Consider the following 25467-nt stretch of genomic DNA (forward strand, 5'->3'; position numbering starts at 1 on the left):
ATGGTGCTACATTAATATGAAAAAGAAATCAATATGGACTGTAAAACAATTTATGAAACAATGAAAATGTGTGATTCAGAAATATCAAACCAATTAGGAATTATATAATTTATAAAAGTATCTGTCAACCTTCCCCAAATATAAAACTGTATGGAAAACCTATACTTATTATTATACTGTTGCCTGAATATGATAATATAGTTACTGCACCTATGGTCTTGTTCAGACTATTAGTCAATTACCTTTTTTTTTATTATTATTTATTTTTTAAATATCCAGATATCATCCAGATGGGTTTTTCAAAGTCTGGACAGCAAAAAAACAAAAAACAAAACAAAAACCACGAAATCAGATTTTTTTTCAAATCTGATTCAAACTACATTTGGTTTCAAATCAGTGGATGTAAATACTTCTCAGTCTAGGTGCTCTGGCTGCTCAAATCAGATTTCAGATAGTCTTTTGCATCATCCACAACACAACAATAACATCAGAACTGGTGACAGATATGCCAGAAGTAATCATATGGTATTCAAACGAAGCCAAAGCCAGAAAATCACAATATATACCAGTCTCCTCCAACACTGAGTTTTTCTTGTGCGAATTCTGCACCGTGACTCGACAGGTGCTTATTTGGAGATGATGCATCTCTATTTTTCCTGCATCTGTTTTGAAAGCATCATCCAAAATGTGGGTACACCTGCATCGTAACCAAACCAGCCCATGCAGATAAGTTGGTTATGTCTGGCCACACAAATCTGATTTGGTCACTTGCACATTAATAGTAAAGACTGAAAAGATCGTATCTGAGAAAAAAAATCTGCCTGCAGTCTGAATATAACCTTTGTGACAGCTAGCTCCAGTAGTATTAGGATTAAAAAACCATAGTACTTATTTCCATGTGTTTGATAGTGTATTATATTAGCTGTTTACTGAGTGTTATTTCCCATATGTCATTGAATCATATGTTAATTTCACTTAAGTTTAAAGAGGTATTGTGTGTGTGTGTGTGATTGTAGGATGCGGGAGCGGGAACTGCAGCGTGTGGGCAGGAGATTGCTGCTGTTGGGCATCTGTCTGCTGTCTCTCTGGGGTCAGCTGAGTCTGGCCTCAACACATCGCAGCCATATTGGTGAGTTACCTGCAAACCTATACTTTAATGGGAAGCATTAGAAAAAAAGACTATCGACTGAGATTTTGCACACTCGACTGCTGCGTTTAGCCTAGAAGGAGCTTGACCTCCAGTTGCTGAAGTCCATTTTTCATACACATTCATACACAATATTAGCTTTTTTGTTGTACTAGGGGCTTAACAACCTTGCGCTGCTCATTTTCAAAACGACCCACTTGACCTTGTGAATAAATGATGTTCCAACCGGCTTTACCTTGAATGAAAACAAACAAAAAGATGTTAGCTTGGGTTTCGAATATTAGAGATGCAGAAAGGATTGAATATTCCATATGTTGCTCGTTTTAAGCTCTGGAGACTTCCCGACTATGTTTCTTTTTTTTTCAGATTTCTTCAGGAGAAATAAAAAGAGCAACCTGTCCTCCAACCAATACGCTTGTATAGTTCGTTTGTCCAAATCCCTGAAATACGACCCATCAGAGCGTATACTACAATTGCGCCCCTACTGGCAAAAGGTCGTTTTCATGTTAATGTTTTGTACTCTTTTATTTGCCCTCTGGTATGCGTTTTGTGTAGCTCAGTTAGTAGATTATTGCGTTATACCTTGATATGTAATCATGCTTTCATGGGTTCGATCCCAGGGAACGGATGTGCACGAAAATGTATATGCTCAATAAATCATAATTTAGCATGATTTCTGTGAGGGTTAGGATTAGGGGTGGGGTTAGGTGTGGTCATTTGAACGAATAAGCCACCTAGTAAAATATGTAGGAAATACTGTGTGATCGGTGTAAAACGCCCACATATTGCATTTAAATAAACGTGCATTTTGATTGGTATTGATGCTATACGTCAATTCATGACCACAGACGCAACGCGATACTGTCATTATTTTTATGCCCGCTAGAGGGCGCATAACTTTAAAACGTAATTATAGGTCGTAATAAATGCTTGCACAAACGACCTATATGGTCGTTTTTTGTTGGAGGATAGACTCAAAAAGAGACATATAAAGAAAATATAAAACTATTAAAAGAAGGTAGATAAAATAAGATCATTTTTATCATAAAATGAAAACAACTAATAAACTTGATTATTATCATTACTACTACTACTAAATAAAATGTTGTTAAATGTAAATGTGATCATTTTACAGTACAACTTTAAAATTGCAATACTAATATTTACGGCTGTCTTCATTTCATTATTTCCAATCATTAAGCCATTAAGCTTTCATTTAGTTTAAAACCCACAGGAAGCCATTAAAGTCTCTCTTCACAGAATATGTATTTATTTAATCAAATCAAAGCCTTTGAAATATGATATTGCATTAAGCCATATCACAATTTTGGATTTGATTAATCATGCAGCCCTAATTGTTGACATCTGTTCGTCATTTGAGTCTTCATTTGATCTCCATTTAGTCTCATTGCTTCTGTCTAGGAGAGACCACTGAGATTTAAAAGTGATAACCTTTGTGATGTTTCTTTCTGAAGTCTCTTGTCCTGATGGGAGGGCAGCGTTAGGTCAGTGAAGCCCAGTTTCAGACCAACAGGGATGCCAGAGGAGAAGGTGTCACAAATCTCATTGTAAGGGGAAAGTATCAAAGTGAAAGAGAAGGAGAACCCTGGGCAAAAGGTGGAATATGTGAATACACATCGCAATAACGAGATCCCTTCCACAGGGGCCGAGTGGCAAACAGTAGCAGACCAGGAGCGAAAAGAGGAAATCATGTTTGAGCATGTACACATACAGTATTTCCTTTCTCTGTGCACTGAAAGCCACAAAGACCCACTTGGGACAAACTGAAGCAACCGTGACAATTAATCTCCTGTTATCGTGTCAAAGGCCGTCCCTAAATAAAATCATGCAGCTTTTCAGGCACAGAAACAAAGATAGCAACAAGTTTAGGAGGCCTCATCCTTCTCCCGGTGGATGTGTACATGTGGTATGTCGGAGGTAGAAAGGGTGATTGATTACAGCGCAAGTTACCCAATCATTCACCCTGCGGTGGAGAGAGAGTGGCTTTCCACCTGACGCCAGTTCTTCGGCTCCAGGCTAGCACAGAACTAATCACAGAGTAACTCCCAGAGGCTCGGGAGGTCAGGCCAAGGTGTAACCCAGTAAACCAAACCTCTTTAACCCTGGTGTTTAAGAGAAGTGTGGGCCTCCTGCTGCTTTGGAGAGTCAACCTCTCAACACACCCTTAAGAGAGCCCACCACAGGAATAACTGCAATGCCAGGACTCATTAGTTAGTCATGAGAGGGAGAGGGAGAGAGAGTGGGTAAGGTTGGGAGAAAGAGGGACAGATATGTCAGCAGCTGAAAATCTGGCAACTTAAAAAATAAAATAAAAATAATTATAACTAGCAGAAATTCCTTGAAGTTCTAGTTATTTTGGTGGTCTCAAGCATGGACAAATTAAATGTTTTTTTTTTTTTTTTTTGGTGAATGATGAACTTTTTTTATTCTTTTTAAAAATAGCTTAGGAATTATTTGAGAACAAACATTGTCTCAAATATTTATTGTGTGTGCTGCCTTAAAAAATGCACTGCAAAGTAAAATTATTTATGTTTTTAATTATTAATTGAGTAAAATATATTAACATTAAAACAATCAAATCATTTGAGAAACAAAAATAAATAAATAAATAAATGCATAAAAATATCCATTATTTTTTCACACAATATAACTCGTTACATTTTTTTTCTCACCTGTTGCCATTTTTTATTTTAAAATAATATTTAGACAAAATTAATTTTCAGAACATGTCAAAAAACTCAAAGTTTAGATTACCAGTATTTATTTTACACAAGAAATACAGATTTCTCAGTGCTGTCTAGAGTTGAGATGATATTTATTCATCATTTATGTCCTATGTGGTGATCTTGAAGGAGCCGTTGCATCAGTGTAAAATCTCTTTATATAAATTCATAAAACAATATAATTTTAAAACAAGATAATTTCTCACTGTTGATTAGATGGAATGTTTCCCTCCTCTTCTCCTTAAATAGATGCGTCTCCATGTTAATACACAGCAATCAAGCACTTTCTGATTTGTTAGTCATTAGCTGCAGGGGAAGAGACTCTGCAACACACGCTGGAATAATGGAGGCGTGAAAAACACATCGCAGAGCTGATTATCAGATTTAATCTGACAGCTGGTCTCTTTTCTTCAGATACAGGGCTTGAAGTCATACGCTATGCAGGTCATAAAGTTAGAGATGTAACTGATTCTGGAAGAATGTTCTGTTGATGTTGAGATGAAATATGGCAATGAGACAATGAGATCATCAGAATATTTAATTCTGCAAAGATAACTTGCACATACGCACCTACACTTTAATGATTGCATTTGTTTAATTTGCTTAGTGTGGTCCAGTTAGCCCTTGCTGGTAGATTTCATAATTTCAACTTTTTTACTGCATCTCACTCCAGGTATTGTTCTTGGTTGATATTATAAATTGCACATGGTTCCTTGATGGCGTTGTTTAGTTAAAAGTTATTTTTAAAGGTTTTTAAAATAATCCATAATGTAATTTCCCTATTCACTTACATGCTGGCTGGCATGTCACTGACAGCTGAATTTCAACCTGGAGTGGGCTTGTATGTCTACAAGGGAAATTGTGCATGCCTCAGTGCTCTCTGTGTAGAATAGTGAAGCTACAGCTTGTAATAAGAAAAGAGAGCAAGAAGACATCTCAACAACTGGACTGACATTTCGGTGTCTGCGGGGCAGGTCAGTGTTTCCTCTGGGACACTGGACAACGTTTCACAGCATACTGGGCTAGAGTCATGATGTAATATTTGAGGAGGTGGTGAAATGATAGATAGATAGACAGATAGATAGATAGATAGATATAATAAATGTTCTCAAAAATTGTATATACTGCAGTTTTAGTTAAAGTACTTGTGACATTTAGGTAATAATTGTTTTAGTTGTCATAGATGGCATTTGCCTTTGGGTGATGTTTGACCATTTGTTTGACCCAACATGGAAAAGGAGAAGAAAATGAAAGAAAAGCAGCCAGCATTTTAAAAAGCCTCGGGGGAGTGTGCAGAGCTGGGTAGGTAGAGGGTAGCTACTTCATGAAGCTAAAGTATTAATATGTTCTGGTGTTCTCTACATAATTCATAATTCATTATTATTCTGTAAAGCTGCTTTGAAACTATGCCACACGTAAAAAGCGCTATATAAAAAATGGACTTGACTTCTTAAATGTGGATGATAGTAATAGTTAAGCATGAGAAGGTGTGCTCAAACTGGACTGCAACTGTAAGTTATATAAACTTATGCAATCATATAAACAGTAATAATCAGTTTACATTCAACCTATTAAGTACTATTTCAAGTTAATATTTTGTCATTTCAAGTCATAGTCAGTGTCGGTGAGCTAGTGTTCCTCTAGCACTAGTTTCTTATCATTATGACTCATCTGACTTTTCATGCAGCAGTCCCACTCATACACCCAGCCTTCACCCATGAAAAGCATCTATCTCATTAGTAGCTATTGAGACTCTTGATGGTCAGTCTATGACTATGTCTATGATTTTTTGTCATGATTTTTTTTCTATTTTTGGCCAGAATAAAAGGGTATAATAATGATTTTAACTGATGGAGGCAATTAGCAGAGAAGTGCTGACAGCGGTCTAGTGGGCAGCGCTGAGAAAAGCATCTTAACATCGCCATCATAAAGCTTTTAAAATTACTCTCTGCAGTTTTTTAAAAAAAGGTTCACATTTATGTTTTCTAGGACCCATCAAATTTGACCATCAATTTTGAGATGATAAGTGTGACAGGTGTTTTTATTCTTTAAGCATTTCTGCTTAAAGGCAAAGACCCGACTCTGTGTATGTTTTGCTTGACCCTGCTTTTCATTAAAGATATTTTATAGGACTGCCCTGCTTTTATTGCTAGTAGACAATATTTTTGTGTAGTAAGCTCAGTTAAGGATTTTAATAAGATTCCCCCAGAAAAAATGACATGTAGAATTTGTATAAAATGTAAAACACTGTAGAATCTTAATTGTTGTATTTGTTTTATTGTATTTATGCAACTCTTATATTTTAAAGAAGCTGTCATGTCATGAAAATCTCTTGGACTCTTAGTTTTATTAAAGAGTGCTTGAAAGAGGTTTTTAATTTAAGTTTACCATTCAATATGCAGCCTGTCAATTATTATTACTAGGCGGCATAAATATTGATGATATTTAAAGCAATATTGCATGGTAAGGCTTAACAAGGAAACAAGCACTCAAATTAATTTTGAATGCACACATATACATTAGTATTTGCATATACATTAGTATTAGTACAGTAGAGTCGCATTTCATGGTTCGAGCATGGTTCTATTTTCACCTAGCTGAGGATATATCAAGAAACTCACCGTTTCTCTCTCAACTCTAATAAGGAATTCCTTGCTGTTATTACTAGAACAGATTGCACCCGATCATAAATTAAAGATATTTGGTTTAATAACTGTCCCTTTGAAACTACCCACTCAATAAGTGCAAGTAATAATATGATATCAATCCTAGAAGACACTTACGAGCAGGCGTCCTTCGCTAAAGGAGACGAGGCGAGAGATCTATTGTGAGAGAGATGCTCCAGAGCCTTTGTGGATTTCTCAGGTTGTTGGTTCCCTTCCTCCCTATATTAGTTTCCACTACAGCTCACCCCAAATGTGTTTTAAGTTCTGCTAGTTACCCACAATAGGTAGTTGGGCCCAAGTGAAATTGAATGTTTTACTGTGAGACTTGTGCGGTTTTATAATGAATTCTATCAGTCATCCATGTATTCAGTTCACATGCATTTGCTAAGTGCCTCAGCAATTCAAGCTAATTCTTGGTCTTACTGCACATCTTTCTTTGTTACACACACACACACAAAAAAATTATATACTATTTCAATATGGACATTTTGCACTATGGAATGTTGATCGAGACCATTGAATTGAGAAAGCAGTTTTTCTAAAGTAATATTAGCACTAAATTTAGCAATGTCAACCAGTATGACACCACTTAAATATGAATTATGTTTGTCCTACTTCCAATGTTGATTCTACATAATGCATCATCATACATTCCTGTATTTGTGAAATCAAAATTCTTAGCATCTGCCTAAAGGGTTGTTACCCTGGGATGCAGAATCTTACTCCATAGTCCTCTCAGTTTGCATCTGTATGTTAGTGTACTCCTAAAATAGAGGAGATAACAGTGCACATTTAAAATTTAAATGTCTTTCTCTTCCCGGAAAATGAACCAAAAATATTGATGACTCATCTTGTACACTCCAATTACATCGTATCCAGCATACAACGGCCTTTTGAGTCAGAGATGCTTAGAAATGTGAATTACCATGAATCTACATAATAGCACATGTTAGACTAACAACATTGCCTCATATTTTGTCCCAACAAGCCTAAAAGTGTATTTCTTGTTGAACAATGCTACTGATTGGTTAAGGGTTTGCAAGCTCCCAGAATGCATTACTTCATGTGGTTATGATTGTAGGATTAATGTTTGCTGTGTTTTTTTTATATTGTTGTCACTATTAGTTATTTTTTATGTGATCTTTTGAAGTTTCTAAAAACTAAATACAAGAATGGAGTTTGGTGAATACAACCTTTAACATTTTTACGCAATTACCGTAAATATGAATTATTTGCTGCTACTGAAATATTTTATTGTACTAGATAGATATGGGTAGTGTCTTGGCACCTTGCTTCAATCTTGGTGAGACAATATTTAAATCTGAGTCTGAGGATTACAACACACCACTGCTTTACTCTCAGCTGGACACATACTAGTTTTGCAGTGATTAATTTAGCATTCATATCTTACATTCAGTCTTATTCCTGTCTGGTGACCCGTGGTGATCAGTGATACTACTTAAAAAAATGATGCTGGTTTAATTATGCAAAACAAAATGTTCAGTGCCAGGGAGTGATGCGGTGTTCTCAAATGTGAATTAATTATGACCAGCAGCTACAATACAGTAGGTTAATGTCTCTTGAACAGTCCTCAGTTAAAGTAATTTAAACTATTAACAATTCATAATTGTAATATTTCACCTCTGGCTGGCGGCTGCTTTGCTCAACACTCATTGTAATTTGACCGGTTAACAATTAGTACTTGCAATATTTCACCTTGACCCCAACTGGCATAGCTGAATGAGTCAGAGCCTGTCATGGAAGGTTTTATGGTGGTTTTGGCTGGCAATCTACCCTGGACCTTGGAAAAATAATACTTTGTAGGTTTGTTATGGGTGATTAAATAACCTTGATGAATCATCCTAAAATATTGCTCTCCGAGGTACAGTAAACAACCCTCAAATCTAAAAGTTACATTTGAAACTTTTAAAATAAATGATCTTTTAATACAGGCCAGTTAATTTGGATCATGCATAATATTCCATTATAGCCATTCTTAATGGGAGCGAGTTTGTTTATTTCAGTTCATGGGCTGTTTCCTTTCCATTTCAGTCTGTAGACGACAAGACAGGAAGCTGATTGGTGTTGTTTGTTACCACGGCAGCATGTGTGATGACATCTTCCCTGTCAGTCATGTTTTGCAGGCTCAGAGTAGAGTGTGTGTGTGTGTGTGCACATGTGAGATATAAAACACTGCTGACACTTTGAGGGTGGGTACAGCATGCTATTTAGAGCAAACATGACTGTAGTGAGAGGCAGGATGTATTTGGAATGAATGAACGTGTTTATGTTTCACACCGCCATTTTCCCCCCTCCCATTTTTTTCCAATAGTGTCAGGTGCTGTGATGTGAATGGTATTCAGGGAAGCTTCTGACCTTGGATGCTCCTCTAATGGATGGGGAAAGTAACTAAATATGGAAGATGTCATCTTGAAAGCAAGACAAAACAAGAACACCCTGACAGACAGGTGTAATAAAAGTCTCAGAAGTGAGAAAAGTAGAATTCTGCGCTCAGTCAGTGAATAAACTGTGGAGCAGGCAGGGCTGCTATATATATATATATATATATATATTTAAAAATGTATACAGTATTTAAGCATTGATGTTGAAGAGTGAACTTTGAATGAACTTTATATAACAGCGCCTCTCATAACTTAAAACTTATTGTCACCTTAGGAACAAAATACTTTGTATTCCTCATTTGCAAGTCACTTTGTGTGAATATGTCTGCAAAATGCATATACTTGATATGCCTATTAGAAATTATTGGTCAATAACAATGCCCACTTGCATGGTAAACTGAAGTAGCTCTCCATTGTGTCATTTTCAGAATCTGCCAACATCCTTTCTGTGTTTTACAAGAAAGCTACGAGAATATTTGTTGAAATTGTTGAATGAAGTCATTATTTTTGTTTTTCTTTGCATACAAAAAGCATTCTCATAGCTTTATAAAATTACGGTTGAACCAACAGTCACAATGCCCTTACTACATTTCTTGGCCTTGAATGTGTCAATTGCATTGCTGTCAGAAAGCTCTCGGATCACATAAAAAATATCTTAATTTGTGTTTCGAAAATGGGTTTGGAACGATGTGAGGGTGAGTAATTAATGGAAGAATTTTCTTTCTCTTTAATGCCATTTCTGAAATGCTGTAAGAGCAGTATTCCTCACCTTTACTTTATTCCACCATTTGCCAAGTGTATATCAAACAGTGACAGCAACTCCATTAGTTTCAGGGTGTTGCTCTTTTTCACAACAACTGAAATGTAATAACATTCAGAGAGCATTGACTGAGATAGGTGCGTGGTTCCTCAAGCGAGGACCATTGATCAGGGGCAGTCATTAATAGTGCAGTGTAGAGATGGATGGTGTTGGACAGAGGTTCATTTGAGCCCTTGGCCAATGTGATCTGAATCTGTCAGCTACAGCAATCTGTCACCAAACCTTTGGCTTGACCACTATGTGCACCCTGGTGTCTGGAAAAGGATACAGCTGGGAAAGGAAAGAGAGCAAAGGAGATCTTTCAAATGGATACCGCTATGATGAATGGTATTTACAGAGGGAGAATGGTAAGCAATGATCTGTGGAGTATTCTGGAATCACTATCCCTGCCTCATTAAGCGGTGCGGTCACGTGTTGACTCAGATTGCCAATAAAATATTTCTCAAACTGTTTATGCATTCATGTAAATACAGATTTGTTGATTATCGCATTATGGTGATCTCGCATGTTAGAAAAATAAATAAATAAAATAAAATAAAATAAAAAACTATATTGTTTTTAAAGAGAAACAATACCAATGGAATACTCCAGTTGTGTTAAATTATAATGATGCCACTGGTGATGTTGTGAGACATCATCAGTGAAAACAGATTTATTAATAATGTAGACTTGAGCTTAAAGGGGTGTAATATTTATTTGCAGAAGGCTGACTGGAATGTGAAATGACTGTACCTTGAATGTGTTATTAGCCAAGAAGAATTTGTGATGGCATAATAGAGGGTCAATCAAAGACCATAGTATTTCTGAAGAATACAAACTGGAAAATTTACCAATTTTTGTAATGTAGATTTTAGTATGTCATGCTATATTGTTTAAATAAATTAATTAATAGGTTAAATAGGTAAATACATTTTATTCACATTTTGTATTACATAACTCAAGATATAAACTTGTGTATACAATTATACCAATTTATATTGTATTTTTCTTGTTATTTAAAAAATGCAAAATAAAAGCATTTGCAATACTCCTGGAAACTTTGACCTTACTCTATGTTGATAATATTGTTTTTTAACCTTTCTGTGTGCCAACGATTCATAAAGTGAAATCCATTATTTAATATATTATTATAATTTATTATTATTATGATTAGTTATTTTTCTCTCTCACATGGAAAATTTTCTATGATTTAAAAAAATATATTTTTTTAAGTAAAAAATCATGACGTTTACCTAATTTATATTTATATACAAGTTATAAATGTCATTTTTATATAGATATATTTGGCAAATGTATTATACACTTCCATTTATGAATTAAATAACATGTTATATATTAAATAAGGAGCAATATATTAAATTATAATATTTTTATTATTGAATTATTATATATTAAATAATATATTAAATCTCACCTGTGAGGGGAAAAAATAATTCAAATTTGTGGCAACATAGGCAAAGACCCCCAGACTAGACAGCTAACATACAGTACAGTTCAGTTCCTACCATCAAAAGCAGATGGTTCTCGTTTACAGGTGCTTGTGTGTTTCTATTCAATTTCTGTTTAACCAGCATGAGGATTTTTATTTATCTCTGCCCAGACTCGCTCCTGGAGTGCTGACTTGATATTAGCCTCCGCTAACCACAGCGGTACTTTAGCCATATTTGTTTGTTGTTGTTGTTTTTCAACAGAACTCGAACGACCATACCTTACAGGCGAAAATTTGCTGTCATCGCCCCGGCCCGGGCTTTCCACGCCTCGCTGGTTATCAGAGTGTGTCTTGTGTCAAGAAAAAACACAGCATATTTGTGTCAAAGATCTGACCCGGTAAAGAACATTTGATGTGACATCTATTCATTTAGAGTTTTTAGAGACTCTCTCCCTCCTCCCTGAACCCAAACACCTCTGATCAGGTAACCAGAGCGCCGTAGAGACAGAGTGTTTGATCTTCCATTTCTGCAGCCCACAGATGGCTAGCTCTCCTATCGCCTCATAACAATTTCATAAGTGACTTGCTGTAAATTGCCATGGCGATGGTATGGTAATTGGGTTGCCACTCTGCTTTACTTTCTCTCTCTGGTCAAAGAAAAAAAAAACACAGAGAACCATTTCTTTTTCTTTTTGCTGCAGTCACACTGATGAATAAGTTAGGCACATCAACCATAACTCCTTCAAAAACAGCTAGAAGCCTTGGAGTTATGATTGATGATCAGCTGACTTTCTCAGACCACATTGCTAAAACTGTCCGATCCTGCAGATTTCCTTTATTCAACATCAAGAGGATCAAGCCCTTTCTTTGGGAACATGCTGCACAACTCCTTGTTCAAGCTCTTGTTCTGTCCAGGCTGGACTATTGCAATGCTCTCTTGGCAGGTCTTCCAGCCAATTCTATCAAACCTTTACAATTAATTCAGAACGTGGCAGCAAGATTAATTTTTAATGAGCCAAAAAGAATACACATCACACCTCTGTTTATCGATTTGCACTGGCTTCCAATAACTGCTCGCATTAATGTTTGCCTACAAAACTACCACTGGCTCTGCACCCATTTACCTAATTTCGTTACTTCAGACTTATGTGCCCTCTAGAAGCTTGCGTTCTGCAAGTGAACGTCGCTTGATTGTGCCATCCCAAAGAAGCACAAAGTCACTTTTACGGAATTTTAAATTAAATGTTCCCTTCTGGTGGAATGAACTCCCCAACTCAATCCGATCAGCTGAGTCCTTAGCCATCTTCAAGAATCGCCTTAAAACACATCTATTCCATCTTTATTTGACCCTCTAACTTTAACACTATTCTAATTCTATTCTTTAAAAAATCTAAATACCTTTCTAATCTTTTTGTATTCTATTTTCTTTTCATTTATTATGCAATTGTATATGTATGTGTGTGTGTGTGTGTAAAGACCTCTAACTAGCTTGCTCTATTCTTTTATTTTTTAGTCTATCTGTTTTCTTTTTATTTATTATATTAGTTAAAATCCCATCCTATGTGTACAGTGTTAACCTAACTGAGACTTGTTATAGCACTTATATATCATTGCTCTTTTTGTTGTTTTTGATTGCTTCCACTGTCTTCATCTGTAAGTCGCTTTGGATAAAAGCGTCTGCTAAATGAATAAATGTAAATGTAATGTAAATGTGTTAGGACAGAGTCGAGGAAAGAGTGCGCTCATTTCTTGCGGCGCAATTGGGAGAGTGTGTAAGTAAGGTTCTACTCGATGTAGTTTGACCATCTACAAATGTAGCTTCCCTTACTTTTGTTGGTTGTTTAAGTTGTATGCTTTGATGGATCTTGGCTTTAATATCTTTGCACTAAAAAGTCTACAGGTGTAGGTTGGATGGAATAATTCCTGTGTGTGTGTGAGTGTGTGTTTACAATGCTGTTGATTTTTTTATTTTTTATTTTTTGCATTCCTTCTCCAATGACATCAGTTTGAAAGCTTGGGCAGAGTAAAATTAACCATGCCCCTCCAACCGTTAGTTTGCTAGTGTTAATATTCAATTTTAAGTTGGAAATACATCACAATACCTAAGTAAAATTGGCCACAACTTCCGGTTCACTTTAAAAATACATTTATGACCATTTACTCAATTGATGATGATTATTGTTGTTTTTTTTCCAAATGATAATAATAATACATACTAATTTTTTTTGTGTGTGTGTGTACTATTACTTTGATTTTCATTACTGTGGTGCAGCACTAGGTTTTTACCACTAAGTGCTGTGCATGTTTGAAAAGTGTGACTATTGTATTCTTTTTCAATATTTTTTTTTTTGTGAAGGTGTTCTGTGGATGTGCCCGTGTGCTCTGCTTAGTGCACCACTGATTAATTCTTCATGATGTTATTTAACTCTTGGATGACTAAATTAATATTAACCTCCCTTCTTTATTGAGCATAGAACATTCATGGAGGAACAGATGGTTCTTTATGGCTTTGAAGAGTCAGTCCATCTTGGATGTATCAGACTCTGTACATCATGCAACACACACACCCACCCACTCACACACACACACACACACACACACACACCATCCCTGCTCCATTGAACCGCTGAGGGTGATATTGTCTGTCAAGTGCCTTGAGTTGGAGAGACTACCAAGACTCTGGCGATGAATGTGTGTTTGATTCCAGAATGAACCTACTGACTTCATGAATGCTTTAATGAATCTTTTTTAAGCATGTTGCATTAGGTATGTTGCAGGACAGGTTTAAACCTGCATCAAGTCAGAATTTTTTGGCATCAGACTTACTTCAAAATATCATTGCTTTGAAAGTATTTTGATCTTCTTCTGTCTTCTTTTTATTTATTTTTTTAAATAAACACAGTTATAATAATATACATAATGCAATGACATTTACATTTTAACATGGTTTAGTTTTTTGTGCCACTGTATAATCTGATACAGGATCGAATCTTGTCTTCGATGGATTATTTCTGCTGTTGGTTAAAGAGACACTTTCACTGTTTTTAGCTTTGAGGTTGCAAACAGAGCTTTGCGATTGAAACATTTGAGAGGAGTTAACAGACATGAAGAGGCTTTGTTATTGCTCGTGGGTAATTGTTGCCTGTCTCATGAAACGAAAGCAGATTGTACTTTTAAGGACATCCCTTTATGCTTTTGTTTAGCATGGCAACATAATAGCTGTTTGGATGCGTCCTCGGCTAATGACGGTTTAATCATTTGTTTACTACGTTCATCTGAGGTATATGTGATATTTAGTCATCCTTTGCTTTTTACAGTTTAGCACCTCACTCTTATTTTATCCTTCCAGCGTCTCCATCACAGTGTTTCTGGGTGGAAAAACAACCTTTGAATAGCAATTTTGTGAACACAAAGTCTGTCATCTCTCTCTCTCTCATGCACCAAAGCAGAGGGTGGCTGTGTTATGCTAATTCAGTAGGAGCTTAGCAGGAACATTTTATATGTTTTCTCTCCTTTTTAGTTATTCATCAATATGTTCGCTGACTATTTGTGGAAAAAGAGCTGCTCAGCTCCAAAAGGCCCGTCAATGACAGACTGAAAAAGTACAGAAGTAAGGCATAAGGGGGAAAAATGCCTGCTTAATGCTCATACTTGCATCTGAGGTAGCAATCTGTTCTGTTTTATTTTTAAAATGGCCTTTACCCTTGTGGAGAATGTCACACATCCCATAGATGATTTTACCCTTCAACTCGCATTAATAAGAAACTACATGGAGACTCTTAGATCCTAACCACATCTGACAAGTGCCAGCAAAATTAGCAAATCCTGAGAAATAACCATATGTTTGTCATTGCTTGAAATACTTTTTGGGCTGTTGGAAAAACTATGTGTTTGGTTTTTTTAGCTTTATTGTATTTGGACAGGCATTTGATATTTGTAAGCAAAAGTATCCAGACACTTTAACCACTACTTAAATATTGGTGTCAGTAAGAAAAAAAAAGAAGAAATTAATACTTTTATTTGTCAAGAACTCTTTAAATTGATCAAAAGGGACAGTAAATGCACAATTTTTATTTCAAATAAATGCTGTTCTTTTGCTGGATTTTCTATTCATCAAAGAATCCTGAAAAAAATGTCACAGTTTCCGCAAAAATACTATTTGATTCCAAAATTTATGATAAATGTTTTCAGAGCAGCAAATCCGCATATTAGAATGATTTCTGAAGGGTCACGTGGCACTGAATACTGGAGTAATGATGCTGAAAATTCAGCTTTGCATCACATGAATAAATCATGTTTTAAAATGTATTGACAGAGAACACACCAGAGCACACACACACACACACACACACAAAGATAGATATATGTATGTAAAAATATGTTTTTCACACACACAAAAAAACAAAAACATCATTTAAATAGCTTCTCGCTTATTTTGTCTTTTGTCAAGTAGCGTAACACAAACTAGTTTTGCTGCATTTGTCATAGATCTAGTTCGTCCATTCCTCACAGTCTTCATTGGGATGATGGTGCTTATCAATGGATGTGATTGTGGTGTTGAAAGCAGTGCCTAAGAGCCATGCCATCTTCCATTACTGTTAGTGCCCTGATCGAGCCCCCTCCTGCTGCTGAGGCAGACTTTCCCTGACTCTGCCAGACGACCAGACTGCACACCTTAAGTGAAATGCATCGATCGCAGCTATTGCAAGTCCATGGAAATTTTGCACAGATGTCTAGAGAAAGACACAACACCTTCTTAGAACAGGTCTCCCATCAGTTGAGACTACAGAGTCATGGAGTTGCTGTTTAAATCTCTTTGTTGGTCCTCGGGCACCTTGCTAAACACTGCCCATTTAATCTTCACAGGAGCCGATTGCTCACGTACACACACACTCACTGCCTATGGATTTGGTTGGCTTGTTTATGACCTTGGTGAAAGGTTTATGGTTTAATCAGTAGTTTGCTCTGTTTCTCCAGGCCCTCCGTAATGAAGGTTGCTGTCCTGAGAGCAGCTTTCCCACAGCGGGTCGAGGGCTGATCTGGGATCAGCGCTCCTGTGTTGTTGGTGATCTCTGTGGCTGTGCCAAAAACATTCTGTTTCAGGAACACAACACTTTCTTTGTTTCATGAATTTGATTAGATTTCAGCGTGACCTCGAGTCAAGGAACAGATTTTGATCAGTGCCAAACATAGAAACTGTTCATTTTAACTGCCAAAATGAAAAGCTTTCCAGTTTCACAGAAGCTATTGAGGGCATAGATAATATAATTTACATTTATTAATTTGGCAGACACTTTTAACCAAAGCAGGTTGCAGTTCACTTTACAAACATAAGTATGTGTGTTCTTAGGGACTGAATCCATGACACTGGACTGGTATTTTTATCTTTAAACCTTGCTGTACTCACTTACAATGGTTTTTGAGAACAGTTATGATTATTAATTTTATGATTACCGTATTTTTCGGACTATAAGTCGCACCTGAGTATAAGTCGCATCAGTCCAAAAATACGTCATGACGAGGAAAAAAACGTATATAAGTCACACTGGACTATAAGTCGCATTTATTTAGAACCAAGAACCAAGAGAAAACATTACCGTCTACAGCCACAAGAGGGCGCTCTATACTGCTCAGTGTAGACTACAGGAGCTACAGGAATTAATTTTGATAAATAAGTCGCACCTGACTATAAGTCGCTGGACCAGCCAAACTATGAAAAAAAGTGTGACTTATAGTCTGGAAAATATGGTATATATATATATATATATATATATATATATATATATATATATATATATATTTTTTTTTTTTAATTTTAAGAAATTACTTTCTTCTCATCCATATTTAAATGAATGTATGAGAATGTAAAATAAATATAAATTTCTTTTCACCAGTTGTTATCCATGTGCTTTAAAAATAGTGTGATGCATATGCATTTGCTTTATATCGGCCACCCTGCTCAGATATCGGTACCAGCCATCAAAGTTTATTGTTAATAAAGTTCTATGAACCCAGCCTCAGGTTTGCTTTATTTTTATGTCTAATTTTGTGTCAATAATGTTTTTTACTTCTACTAACTCTGACAGCAGTAAATCAATATTACTGCATATTTTTTATATAATCATTCAATGGTGAATTTATGATTAGCTAAATATAGAATAGTATGAATATCATGCCAATAAATGGTTGCAAATGTCATTTAGTATTTGACTTAGCATTTGCTCTACCAGTTCAGCCAAAGTAACTCCTATCAGCTTGTGGAGTAATCCATCCCAGTTAGTTTTTCTTATAGATTTCTACAAGCACTGTGCGGTTCAAAGGTACAAAAATAAAGGCAGTAATGCACATTGAATGAGTCAAAGCAATCATTTTCTATAAGCGGTTGGAACAAACTTCACCATTAAATATTCAATTTGCATCATGTCAAACTTTTTTAAATTAACTTTGGCCCTTTAGTTTATTGGGGCTGAGAGATAATCACACAAAGGGGGTTCAGCCTTTCACCCACCGGCGTTTGCATCGGTAAATCTCTGTTTTTCTTTTCCAAGCCCACAGTCAGCCTGCCGCTCGACAGACCCTTTTGTGTGAACGTTAAAGGCTCTTTATTGATTGGAGGCAAAATGTTTTTAATGTTGTTGATGAGATTTTGAGATTGGCCAGTTAATGGGAAAATGGAGGCCCCTTTTCCAATCAATTTTTAACTCAAGTCTTAAATTGAAAATCTTTACCAATGCAATTAAGGCTGATTTGAAAGGTACACTAAAACTTTCAAAAATGTTTTTATACTCTTCTCTTTTTTTATCCTCCATTTAGAGCTTCAAAATAATGTGTGAGTACACTCTTTTATATGCTAAGTAACGTTCATCCCCGCTGTTGTTCAGTCATAGGTGAAGGATAAACAAAACAAAAAAAGAAGAAATAATTTGCCTGAAAAGCCCTTCTAGATGCAAAAATGTCCATGATTATCAATTAACCGTTTTACTTGTAATTACTAAAGTGAATCATAAAACCCAACCCGTTGATCACAGAGAACATTTTCTTCTGATTTCTGACCTGAGACAAATTAAACTGCTTGCATTAGCATTAATTAAATTGTACACTGCCTCCACGTCAACAGATTCATTTCCATTGCAGCCACCGACAGCAACAGAATATACATTACACTCTTAAAAATAAAGGTGCTTCTTTCAAGCTATGCCATAGAAGAACCATTTTTGGTTCCACAAAGAACCATTCAGTCTAAGGTTCTTTAAAGAACTATCTCTTTCTTTCCTTCTCATAATCTGAAAAACCGTCTTTTGCCTCAAAAAACCTTTTGTGAAACAAAGGTTCTTCAGATGTTAAAGTTTCTTTATGGAACTAATTAGACAAAAAGGTTCTTCAATGGCATCATGAAGCCCCTTTATTCATTATTTAGGAGAGTTTAAAACAGCTGGTTGATTTTAATAGAGTCTGTGTCCTCTTTTTTTTTCAGTGCACGTCAAAGCGGGAACTTGTGAGGTCATTGCAGCCCATCGCTGCTGTAACAAGAACAAAATCGAAGAGCGCTCCCAAACTGTCAAGTGTTCTTGCTTCCCTGGGCAAGTTGCTGGGACAACAAGAGCGGCTCCTTCCTGTGTGGACGGTAAGACTGTTTTCATTTGTCTGAAAACAAATTAATAAGTTATGTTAGTAAGTTATGATGTAAAAGAACAAATATTTCTAGGTCACTAATTAAGCAAATGTGTGATTATTGGCCATGAACTCCGGTCGACTTTTTACTGATTGGTTTTCTGAAAATACCATCTGTATTAATACCATTAATAAATTTAAAATTAAAAATAAAATAAATAAATTTATGCATTTAGCAGACACTTTTATCCAAAGCGACTTACATTGCATTCAGGCTAACAATTTTTCCAACTTGTTCTTTTTCCTAACCTTGCACTTGCTCTACCACTTGAGCTACAGGAACACAACACATTAATAACTAATGATTAATTATTAACACATTAATACCACAATACCATGATAAGCATCTGAACTAAATTAGAAAATTATATATATTGTATGTTGTAATATTAATGATGCTTTCTTTCTACAGTATGTGTAGCATTAACCTCACACTTTATAGTGTGTGTGTGTGTGTGTGTGTGTGTGTATATGTTTGTTTCGTTCTTGAGTACCGGTAGTACAAATTAATAGATGACTACAGTGTGGTGGTACTGTGATGTTTTCCTTAAACATTAAGGAATACTATGCTACTATAATTTCTATAAATGGTAGTATTGTGTTATACTTTACAGTAGAACGGGGGAGAAAATACACAAGAAGTAACTTGTTGCTTTTGCCTGTTTTATTATTTAAAGGATTTATTCTCCTAAATGAAACCATCTTTTTAAAGTAGGCTGTCCATTTTAAAAGTCAGTCTCAGTCTCATTTCTCTGGGTTGTCACTTCTGAGTCAGGGTCCGTTTGAATGTGACACCATCATCCTGCTGTTCACTCGAGTGCAGCGTGGGCTTCTTGTCTAATAACATGTCAAGGGCCCCCTCACTGGACAGGTCAATCGATCTTGATCTTCTTTTCTGCCCTCTAATTCATCTGACAGGTGGCTGCCACCCCCTACTGAGAACCGAGACCACAGGGCATGATTCTACCTGCTGCATGAGGACAAGCCACTAACGACATTTAAGACTGAAAGACACTTGACCTCTCTACACTGTTTTTATGCTGTAGATTGTGTCTGTTTACATAATATGGGTTGTAAGATCTGAGACAACATTATAAATTTGGGATTTTTGTCTTTTCACTTAATTATGCTGATAATGTAATTTGTATATATATATATTATTATATATTATATATATAATATATATTATATATATAATATTAAATTAGAATTTATTTTTAATAGAATTTTCTTTAGTGGTTTACCCCAAAATCACAATCCAATTTTCAAAAAAAGCAGTTGTAGAAAATCAAGAAATCTAGAAAATATGTTAATTATAGTTGCTTTTTAAAATCTCTGATAGTCTTTCAAATTACATCAAAACTTGCTATTGCTAAATGCATTTTTTTTCTTTTGGAAGAGGGGACACACTCATTTTAGAAAGCATTTTATTGGACACAAAATTTGCAGTTATCTCTATGCACAAGGTCAAGAATATTTTAGGTCGATTTTCCCAAAAACATATCTTGAAGCTTCACCCAGGATCACTGAAAAAGTATGCCTGTGGAAATATTTCTGCAAAATGAATTTACTTTGCTGCTTGGACGTTTTGTGGCACTTTGAATACCACACCGCAAATCCAGTACTCTACCAGGTGGACTAATGAGCAAGTTTACTACATCACAAAAGCCATACATATGGACTTGGTTATGTCATGCAAACCTCAAAATGATGTTTTTATGTTATGTATGTTATTAGTTTACCAATCATGCACTGTGGTGTGCTGTTTAGACGTCATAATATAATATTGTGCAAGAAACTGCACAAAAATAATCTTTATTAAATCTGTATTATGCTAAATTATTTTATTAATCTATAATCTGGACCTGTAATCATAATTTGTGCAAAAAGGAATAAATGTTTTCCCACTGAGCCTGAAAGTTTATCTCATCATATAATTGGATTCAGCTGATAGATGTGGACTTTAAGCCATAAAACTTTGATTTTGATGTTCTGCAATCTTAAAAAGTTTATAGCTTCTTCCTCTCTGCTCCATATTAAAAGTTGAGGCATCGAGCTTGACAATCCCCTTAACCCTCAACATTGTGCCAATCCCCCAGACCGCAGCTCTTGTCATATTGACATGATAGAAGAACTTTCCTGAAAGACATACAGTGAGCATTGAGCCCACATCACATTGATGGATTCAAAACCGTCAGCTTTGAATCAAGGACCTCCTCCATGACTAGCCTCATTGTTTTTGGGAGAAAGAGATATAAAGACACAGTTTCATTTCTTTTGACAGTGGACGTGAGCGAGATCTTCTGAGGTTTTCTCCACCTCTCAATCTTCATTGCTGCATCCTTCAAAATCCTGAACGCATGGTGATTTGGGCATGTTTTTTCCTGCATTGGCAGTTCCCACAGAGTGAGCAGAGTGTTGAGATTCTCTCTTCTTCTTGTCTTTTCTCTCTGTCTGCGCAGCTTCTATAGTAGCACAGAAGTGGTGGTGTCAGATGCAGCCGTGTATGGAGGGCGAAGAGTGTAAGGTGTTGCCCGATCTAAAAGGTTGGAGCTGCAGCACGGGAAACAAAGTCAAGACGACCAAGGTCAGAGGGAGCCTGTCCAATCACAGCACAGTCCTGTTGCCATCACACAACAATAATGTGAAATGAATGTGAAAATAACACATTTTTGAAAATTGCTCATTTTGCCAGCACAGGTCACATATTAATATAAAATATGTAAATATATAAAATATGAATATAATATGTATAAATTATAATTAAATATTAATATATTGATATAAATATTCTTATAAAAAGATTAATAGACTGAAAAATAATATACCCCACATTTATAAAATGACAAAAGAAATAATGTGGCATTGCATCTAGGAAAGTCAGCGCAGGGCAAAGATGCGCTTTTCCAGGTTAATGTGAGTTATTGTTTTTGCGTTTGCCGCCGCGTGTTTGCGAGCCGCTGTGTATGTACGGTTGACACACAGGGCTTGTAGCCATCCATCAGGCTGAGAAGTTTGACTCACCAAATGCCTGCACTTCAGTCGAGTCCTCCATTATTCATGGGGCAATGGGGTCTATGTGAGGCAGACCTCTTTTTTTTTTTTTTTTTTTTTACTTTGGCCCTGTTAATAATTCATGCAGCTGCACTCACGTCAACAGCAGGCAGACCACTGAGGTGTTGGGAGCTTCTCTCAAACCTGGGCTTGATATTTTGGGACCTCCAGGCCACCTGTCATGGATGTGGACATGCAGTATAACTGCAAGAAATGATGAGGGCATGATGGGATTGTTTAATCTGAGGTCTGATCTCTCTAATCATTACTTTGAAATTTGCACCAGATCCCTTGATTGAATTAAGTTTGACTTTTTTTTATTAATTATATATATATATATATATATATATATATATATATATATATATATATATATATATATATATATATATATACATATATATATATATATATATATATATATATATATATATATATATATATATATATATACATATATATATATATACATATATATATATATATATATATATATATATATATACATATATATATATATATATATATATATATATATATATATATATATATATATATATATATATATATATATATATACATATATATATATATATATATATATATATATAGTACTAAATGCAAATTATGATTTATTTTGTTTGTTTAAAATATAAAAAGTCGGTACAATTTTTTAAAATAAGTTTATACTTTTATTCAGCAAGGATGGACTAATTTTACTAAAAGTGACAGTTAAGACATATTACAAAAGATATCTATTTTGTATCAATCCTGTAGATTTAACTTTTAAATTTTTATAATGTATCACATTTTCCAGAAACAAAAAACAGAACAACTTCAAGATTGTTTTCAAGATTGATAATATTTTTTTTCTGAGCCTGAAATCAACATTTTAGAATTATTTCTGAAGGATCATGTGACACTGAAGACTGGAGTAAATGATGCTGAAAATTCAGCTTTGCATCACAAAAAAAAAAAAAGATATTTTAAAATATATTCAAATGGTTATTTTTAATTGTAATAATATGTAGCATTATATTGTTGATTAAATCAGTCCACCCTTGTTAAGCATATTAGAGACTTCTTTTAAAAACACAAAACATTGTGCTGACCCTAAACACTTTTCCGGATATTTAATATGGTTTATATTATTGTATTATATTAGCAAGTGCCAGCATATAATACAGCATTGTGTATACTGCTGAAAAAAAATACACGTTTTCATGTTTTGTGCAACATGAAAAATTTGAATATACATTCAGGAATATCCTGACCTATTTCCTTCATATTGTGTTCGAACGATTCTCAGTAGCTCAGTTTGAACTTGTTTCTGTTGAATTGCCGGTCTAGTGAGTCCATGTCTGAACCAGAGAGGGAGGTCGGAAGTGAAGGAGACGGCAGCCAGGACACCTTCCACTTCCTCTGTGTGTCCTCCGGCTGCCTGCTGGCAATGACCTAAAGGTGTAGATTACACTGGGCTTCCCTTAGCAGCCTGCCAGTCTGGCCTCATTCACAACTATAGAGACCTGCCCTACCCTGGCCTCTGAACCCAGAGCCTTGCTTTTGTGTTTCAGAGCTGGAACAGGACCAGACTTGCATACTAAACCCTCTCAGATCCAGAGGAGCTAGCAGTTTGGGTCCCACAGTGTGCTGCTCTCTATTTTGGGCTGCTACCGCTGAGCTCATACTGGTGGTGTGGTTAATGACACTTGTAGGTGAAAATACAGTGTGCCTGTGTGAGCATGTGTCAGCCCCCGTACTAACACTTCATGCCTTAGGGGAACTTCTAATAGAAGAATTTTCCATTTGTATAGTGCTGAAGGCCCTCTAATGATCAAGAGATAATTAGATAACCTTCTGTGATAGTTGTCGTTGTGTTATGATGATGTATACTGAAGTGTTGTAATGTTTAGTCTATAGCGATGACACCTCATATTAACACCATCACTGTTGAAGTGACACAAACAAACAAACAAGCAAATAAATAAATAAAATTGTCATTATATATAACAATTAGTAATATTAACAATTAAGGCAGAGCGATAAACCGAGAACGACAATTATTCGTAATCATTCAGATCGAATTGTATCATATTATTTATCTAGACATTTATTAAATGCATTAAAGGAATAATGGAATATAATTACAGTATTTTTGTGATTAAGCTATAGCATTTGTACTAAATGTATTTACCCTTTTTCATACGAATATGACTGCACCAATATACAGTATGTCAATCATATGCAGAGATGAAATGATAACTTGGACTCCTCTTTTTCAGGTCACACGATAATCTGGGACCAGTATACATTTGGGACTAGGAGTTTTTTTTTCTTCTGTTTTTTGATCAAAGAAATGGAGATGAAGATAAAAAGACTTCAAACTACTTCACAACTAATGGGATCAAGTTGTTGGACCTCAGTGGACCATTTAAATACATGGAATACATTTTTCTCTTTTCCCCCCTCTTATATTTTCTCTCTGCCGAACTCCCATCTTTGCTTTCTAACAGTGTCGGACAAGATCATACACCTTGTAAAGTAAATATTCCATAAAAATCTAGATGTGGACCAGTTCAGAGACAATTCTGCGATTTCAGAACAATGGATTACATTTCCTTTTTGGAGTGAAAGTGGACTTGAAAGGTTGGCTTATTACTTGAATCATATGTTCCAGAGGCACTAATATTCAATCCCCTATCCTTTGGTGCCAAATATTTCTTTCTTCTGCTATGGGCAGACTTTTTCGAATAGTGTGAATTGTATGATTTTTGGGTATGGTTTTGGGGCCACTCAGCTCCATTTTGAAACAGCCTTGTGCGAGAGCAAGAGGCAAGTATGACGCTAAGAATTACAGGTATTAATAATAGATGGAAAAGTTGAAGTGGTCTACGAGAGCAGTGAAAAAGAAGAGAGCAAAAAGATTTATTGTTTGTTTTTAAAGGCCTTGGTGTCAGTATTAACTCAAAATAAAAGTATCTCTATGGGAAATCTCGTCCAGTTGTAACTTTGAAGCATGATTATTTTGCCATCATAAAAGAGAAAGCGCATTTAAACTTAACATCCACCCACCGACAGAACAAAAAGAATAAACAATCAGACATCATTCATTATCCATCTGTCATTACGCATTCGCCAGCTTTGAAAAAATCTTCAAGAGCATCAAGAGGTCACATAACTATGCTAATGTTCACATTGAAACTGACACGTAGCCTCTTTCTTTGATATACAGATTTATGTGCAGACGCCCAGGTTATTAGCATTCAGTCAGTGAGTCATGCAGTGCTTTTGCAGCTGTCACACAACACTTCAGACTTGCTTGCATCGGGCAGGGCTAATGCTATTAGCATAACGCCATTTGCCAGGGATTTTGTCTGGCTAATTTAGCATTAGCGATATCAGCAGCAGAGCAAGGAGGGCATGGCGAGGTTACTCAAGATGTCATTTACTTTGAGAAGTAAGTCACACAAAGGCTTGCTCCGAACTTGTCATAAACATAATGTTCAGACACTGGAGCGTTCATAATGATGGACT

General features: G+C 35.6%; 1 protein-coding gene across 1 annotated transcript in view; it reads left to right on the top strand.

Moving 5' to 3' along the window:
- LOC128015913 (chemokine-like protein TAFA-2) overlaps positions 1-25013 on the top strand; it is a 77708-nt gene extending 52695 nt beyond the window's left edge. Inside the window, exons 2-5 of the mRNA XM_052600159.1 lie at positions 1017-1129; positions 18683-18832; positions 21342-21466; positions 24216-25013. Of these exons, the coding sequence (XP_052456119.1) occupies positions 1018-1129; positions 18683-18832; positions 21342-21466; positions 24216-24227 (399 nt within the window). The 5' untranslated portion in view covers position 1017 and the 3' untranslated portion in view covers positions 24228-25013. The remainder of the gene's footprint in view (positions 1-1016; positions 1130-18682; positions 18833-21341; positions 21467-24215) is intronic.
- The last annotated feature ends 454 nt before the right edge of the window (positions 25014-25467 follow it).

This window comes from Carassius gibelio, chromosome A6 (assembly GCF_023724105.1).
Source record: "Carassius gibelio isolate Cgi1373 ecotype wild population from Czech Republic chromosome A6, carGib1.2-hapl.c, whole genome shotgun sequence".
Taxonomy (NCBI): Eukaryota; Metazoa; Chordata; class Actinopteri; order Cypriniformes; family Cyprinidae; genus Carassius; species Carassius gibelio.